Genomic DNA, 6,344 nt, shown 5'->3' on the forward strand with positions numbered 1-6,344 from the left:
ATATTTGAGAAAGAGGATGTAAACATGAACGTGCAGCTCATTTTAATCAATAATTTTAACAATTTTAAAAGATATTTTGTGTTTTTATGGCGTCTCTTCTCCAAATATTTGATGTTTCAAAATTAAAGCGTGTGTTTTCTGCTGACTCTTTTATTGTGAAAGGCCACGTACAGGATGTGTTTAGGGCAGTTTCCGGTGATGCTCTACCGTGTGTCAGTGTGACGGTGGCTTCAGTCTCTCCGTTGTTACCGGACAGATCACATCATGGACCCCTGCTCCTTCTCCTCTTCCACCAGGTGCGTCACCAAACACCTGAACCTCCACCTGCACGTGGACTTCGACAGACGCGTGATAAAAGCCAAGGTGGCGCTCACCGTGGAGGCTCTGGAGGACCGATTCAACACTCTGGTAACGTTACCGGAGCCCGGTGCTCCGCTGCGTGTTAGCCTCTCAGCTAACGGCTCATTCATTCATTGAGTGATCTGATTTCACACCGTGTTCATGGTCCCTGAAGGGGTCATTTCGTTAAACTCAACGTCAGGTTAGAAACGGACAGAATTTGAATGAAGTTTGGTGTGAAACGTTGCAGCGTAGTTCAACTTTAATAAACAGAAACTGGTTGTCAAAGTGTCAAATTCTAAAGAAATGTGGAGATGAAGCGTGATTTAATTGTTCAAAAGTGTTTAGTAATTAGTTTTTTGAATTCATTAGATATCGTTCTTTAATTCGGCTTTACTCAGCTCTTTATTTATGAGACTTATTTAAACTTTGTTTATTTATTAGATTTCATAGTGTCTTTGTTTAAAATTGTTAAGTTTCTGACTGGAGTTTGACGTGACTCCAGGCCCAACAGTTCATATTGATTTCACTTACTTATCTGATCAAAACTGTATTGATGATTGATGATTCTGTTATCAGTAAGACTGCATTTTTTGGTCTGTGTGATGCTGGATTTGGTTTGAAGGCAGAACAGGTGTGTTCACCTGAGATCAGATTGGGGTTATGGTTATTAGGGGAACAGCAGAGGGGACGCTCATTTTGCAGTTGAATGAGCAGAATTTACCCGTCAGATCAATCTTGCCGTCTATTAGAAATGTGTTGATGGCTTTTTAATTCAGTTGAATCCAGTTCACCGTTTATGAAACTTTTCTCACCTTGGTTCGTTTGATATTTAATCCACCGTTGTCAAGTTTTAGTAAATTCCATCAGCTTTTTGTTCAAAAAGTCTTACGTTAGCGGTGATGAGGTCTATTCTATTCTGAAATTGCTCAGTTTTTGACTGGAGTTTGATATGAAACCTGTTATAAAGGTTTAATACAAACATAATTTTGATGGTCTATATTATAACGCTTTAATAATAAACAGTAAATGTGTGTGATCACTGATCCTCTAACAGTCCAGAGTTCAACTGTAATAAATCTGGAGATTAATTATGATCTAATGGTTCATAAATGTTCGATAAGATGTTTTTCAATCCTTTACCTGCTGCTCTTTAATTCATCTTAACTCACTTCATGAGCTGTTAAACTTTTCCCAACGTAGTTCTTTTGTTGGATTTAATTTTAACAGCTGAATGTCAGTTGATTTAGAATTGCTTAATTTCTGACTGGACTTTGGTGTGACTCTAGACCCTCAGGGGATAAAGGCAACGGTTCATATTAAATTTAATTAATTATCCATCAAAACCAGTTATACAGTTATGTTCTGAGGCTGTGTGGTCGTGGACTTGACTTTACTTGAAAATGAATTTAATTAGGTTTAATCAATGGAACAAAAGTTATAGAAATCAGGTTGTTTATTATAAATGGTTGGTTCAAACGTTGTAAAAATAATTTAGATGTGTTTTGTTAGATGTATTTAGAGGTAATAAGCAAAATCTGTATATTTTTGAATGGAGTTTGGTGTGACGTAGTTCAGATTAATAACACTGAATTTACTGAGGTTGCATTGTGTTGGACTTTGATTTTAAGCCTGCTTTGTCTGTACAGGTGCGTAAACTCAGATTTTGGTTTGACGTAGCTCTGATTAAAGACAGAATGGTCTCACTGAGACTGAACTATGGTGGACTTTGATTCGAGTGTGTCAGTACAGACTTAAAATTCATATATTTTTGAATGGAGTTTGGTGTTTATGTAGCTCAGATTGAACTCACTGAGGTTTTATTGTGTTGGACTTTGATTTGAAGGCTGGTGTGTCAGTTCAGGTGTGCAGTCTGAGTTCAGAGTGTGACAGGTGAGTGTTTATCAGCAGGTGTGTGTCAGGTCCTGAGTGCTGACTTTGCAGGTCTGACATTAATCAGAAGCTTATTAGTAAAAGTGTGTTTTTTATCTGCTGCAGACTTTGGATACCAGAGACCTGAAGATCGTCTCTGTGAGCGCTAATGGACAGGCGGCACGCTTTACAATGGGCCCCAAACACAGCTTCAAGGGGACTCCTCTGGACATCATGTTGCCCTCTGACCTCTCTAGGTGAGGTCACCTCCATTTCCTTTTTGTCATGTGACATCTTTTGGAAATAATATACACCTAACATGTTTACATTTGGACCAATCAGAGGGCAGCATGTCATCGTGGAGGTGACCTATGAGACGTCTCCGACAGCGACAGCTCTACAGTGGCTGGCGCCCGAACAGACTGCTGGGAAGAAACAGCCGTACCTGTTCAGCCAATGTCAGGTGTGTGTGTGTGTGTGTGTGTGTGTGTGTGTGTGTGTGTGTGTGTGTGTGTGTGTGTACAGTAATTGTGTAATAAATGTTGAGTAAGAAGTTTCTTCATCACAGACATTCTTGGTTCCTCTCTGTGTGTGTGTGTGTGTGTGTGTGTGTGTGTGTGTGTGTGTGTGTGTGTGTGTGTCTCTGGAGTTTCATCAGTAACGGCTGCATGTTGACAGACTTTTCTGACAGGAAATCACTGTTATATAAATGGCAAAGTCATTTTGTCCAAACCAACCAAACTCCATTCACAAAATCAATAATTTTAGCTCAGAGAACACAGGAGTTGTTGGTCTACTGCTGCCTCCATCTGTTAGTTTTTGTTATTGTGTGACTTCAGTGTTTTAAAGGGTTCAGATTCACTGAAGTCTCACAATAACAAAAACTAACAGATGGAGGCAGCAGTAGACCAACAACTCCTGTGTTCTCTGAGCTAAAATTATTGATTTTGTGAATGGAGTTTGGTTTGTTTGCATAGAGTGATACTTGGTTTCCTGTCTGACACACTATAAGAAACTTCTACGAACTGTCCCTTTAAACTGCTCCAGGTGAACACAAAGAGTTTCATATTTTTTCTTCAGGCTCAGAGTGAGGAGAGCAACATGTTTATCCTTCAACTCTGACAGCAGACGACTGAACCTGATTGGCTGAACACTGATCTGATTGTGTCCCTGTGTTTTGTCTTCCAGGCTCACCACTGCAGGAGTATGGTCCCCTGTCAGGACAGTCCGGCTGTCAAACACACCTACTATGCTCAGGTAACTCGTCAGTTCTGCCCTGTCTTATGTCTGTCAGGTGTGTTTTTGTCCTTGATTTGCCCTGTGTTTTGATTGTCAGGTGTTTTGTCTCGTGTGAGTTTTTGTCTCTCAGTGTGTCCCTTGTTTTGTCTGTCCAGTGTGTCTTGTCTTAGAGGTGTTGTCTGTCCGATGAGTTTTGTTACTCTGATGCCCTGTGTTTTGTTTGTTAGGTGTGTGTTTGGTCACTCTGTGTTAGGGGTGGGGGAAATTTCCGATTCTTATTTGCATCGTGATTCGGACGTTTGTGAATCTGAATCGATTCACAAACGTCCAAATTTCGATTATTTAAATCTGTTAATTAAAGTGATACAGAAGCTTCTAAATAATGTGGAACTAAGAAGCGCGGTACGCGTCATCGCCGGGACACTTTGGGACGCGCACCTGGAGCGACACGCGCACAGCGGAAAACAAACATGGCCGACCGGCAGCCACCTCGCCATGAGGTCCGAACAGCTCCTTCTAATTTAAAAGCAGCCGCGTGGAAACACTTCGGCTTCTACAACGTCGACGGCGGAAGCGAACTGGACAAGAGCCACGTTATATGTAAACTGTGTCGAGCTAAAATAAAATACTTTGGCAACACAACAAACATGAGAAGCCGTAACTCGATTCCACCCGACGGAGGAGTCGGGGAGACGGCGGGCTGCTGTTGCTGCGGCTACTAGTGGCTACTGTTGGTACTTTCCAGTTTGCACATATTTCCAATAGTTCAATAAAATATAATCGAAATGAATTCTTATTACAAATGCGCTGTTTTTAAAAATTGCAAGTGACGAATGTTTATTCAGTGAGACAAAAAGAAATGTGTTTGTGAAAAAGTGCATCAATAATCGTTTTATAATCGAATCGGCAGGTGCCCAAAGATTCCCACCCCTACTCTGTGTCCCCTGTCTTGTCTCTCAGGTGTCGTGTTTTGTCTCTCAGGTGTCGTGTTTTGTCTCTCAGGTGTCGTGTCTTGTCTCTCAGGTGTCGTGTCTTGTCTCTCAGGTGTCGTGTCTTGTCTCTCAGGTGTCTTGTCTCTCAGGTGTCGTGTCTTGTCTCTCAGGTGTCGTGTTTTGTCTCTCAGGTGTCGTGTCTTGTCTCTCAGGTGTCGTGTCTTGTCTCTCAGGTGTCGTGTCTTGTCTCTCAGGTGTCGTGTCTTGTCTCTCAGGTGTCGTGTCTTGTCTCTCAGGTGTCGTGTCTTGTCTCTCAGGTGTCGTGTCTTGTCTCTCAGGTGTCTTGTCTCTCAGGTGTCGTGTCTCGTCTCTCAGGTGTCGTGTTTTGTCTCTCAGGTGTCGTGTCTCGTCTCTCAGGTGTCGTGTCTTGTCTCTCAGGTGTCGTGTCTTGTCTCTCAGGTGTCGTGTCTTGTCTCTCAGGTGTCGTGTCTTGTCTCTCAGGTGTCGTGTTTTGTCTCTCAGGTGTCGTGTCTTGTCTCTCAGGTGTCTTGTCTCTCAGGTGTCGTGTTTTGTCTCTCAGGTGTCGTGTTTTGTTTTTTAGGTGTCGTGTTTTGTCTCTCAGGTGTCGTGTTTTGTCTCTCAGGTGTCGTGTCTTGTCTCTCAGGTGTCTTGTCTCTCAGGTGTCGTGTTTTGTCTCTCAGGTGTCGTGTTTTGTTTTTTAGGTGTCGTGTTTTGTCTCTCAGGTGTCGTGTCTTGTCTCTCAGGTGTCGTGTCTTGTCTCTCAGGTGTCTTGTCTCTCAGGTGTCGTGTCTTGTCTCTCAGGTGTCTTGTCTCTCAGGTGTCGTGTTTTGTCTCTCAGGTGTCGTGTTTTGTTTTTTAGGTGTCGTGTCTTGTCTCTCAGGTGTCGTGTCTTGTCTCTCAGGTGTCTTGTCTCTCAGGTGTCGTGTCTTGTCTCTCAGGTGTCGTGTTTTGTCTCTCAGGTGTCGTGTTTTGTCTTTTAGGTGTCTGTACCTAAAGACCTGGTGGCTGTGATGAGTGCGGTGAGAGACGGACAGGAAGTTGATCCTCAGGACAACAACCGCATAGTCTACAGGTTCAGACAGCCGGTCAGTCCTCATCTTCATCTCGTTATTGATCACGATGACAAGTGATTTATTGATAAATTTATTTCAGACACAATATTTTATTCCCAAGACTGTTCACCTGGTCCCACCCTACTGTGCTGTGATTGGCTAATTTTTGTCACTGAAGCGATGTAGTTTTCTTGCCTAAATCAAACTGTGATTGAAACCTGAAAATAATAATGTGACTAAGTCTAAAAAACCTTTTCAGTGATATTTGGCTTCATGGGACACAAAGATGATTCTCCTGGTTCAAAGTCCTGTTTCTGATCTGTTCGTCTACAACAGTCAAGTTCCAGTCTACACTCACAGCCAATCAGAGCACAGTAGGGCAGAGAGTGGCGGAACAGTCTGGGGTAATCGGACGTATTTCAAGAGCTGTTCAAGGATCGGTTGGAAGTCAGTTTGACCTTTGACCTCTTTCCTCAGGTGGCCATGCCCTCCTACCTGATAGCCATTGTGGTTGGAGCTCTGGAGAGCAGGTACTGTCTGTTTCACCTGTTCACTGATGACATCATGTGACCTGCAGCAGGTAAACAGTGTGTCTGTGCTCTGATTGGTTGACAGGGAGATTGGGCCGAGGTCCAGAGTCTGGTCTGAGAAAGAGTTTGTGGATAAAGCTGCATTTGAGTTCTCTGAGGTGAGTTTATGAAGAACCTTAAACACACTTAGTATTCACATGAGTTTATTTGATTAATAAAAGGACAGTGTGCAGTTACATTGATCTTTTACAGGAAATGAAAACATGGTTGTACCAGATTTAGCGAGATGCTAATTTCCATCTGTAGTCCTACACAGAACAGCAAATAAGAATTCAAGGTACAATAAAGACTACAGTTAA

General features: G+C 42.5%; 1 protein-coding gene across 1 annotated transcript in view; it reads left to right on the forward strand.

Annotated features, from left to right (window-relative positions):
* Positions 1–209: 209 nt before the first annotated feature.
* The window catches only part of LOC146307150 (leukotriene A-4 hydrolase-like), a 13,144-nt gene continuing 7,009 nt past the window's right edge, over positions 210–6,344 (forward strand). Inside the window, exons 1-7 of the mRNA XM_084711227.1 lie at positions 210–408; positions 2,338–2,468; positions 2,554–2,674; positions 3,400–3,468; positions 5,384–5,488; positions 5,933–5,985; positions 6,071–6,143. Of these exons, the coding sequence (XP_084567353.1) occupies positions 265–408; positions 2,338–2,468; positions 2,554–2,674; positions 3,400–3,468; positions 5,384–5,488; positions 5,933–5,985; positions 6,071–6,143 (696 nt within the window). The 5' untranslated portion in view covers positions 210–264. The remainder of the gene's footprint in view (positions 409–2,337; positions 2,469–2,553; positions 2,675–3,399; positions 3,469–5,383; positions 5,489–5,932; positions 5,986–6,070; positions 6,144–6,344) is intronic.

Source organism: Lutjanus erythropterus, chromosome 22 (genome assembly GCF_056507025.1).
Source record: "Lutjanus erythropterus isolate fLutEry1 chromosome 22, fLutEry1.hap2, whole genome shotgun sequence".
Taxonomy (NCBI): Eukaryota; Metazoa; Chordata; class Actinopteri; order Lutjaniformes; family Lutjanidae; genus Lutjanus; species Lutjanus erythropterus.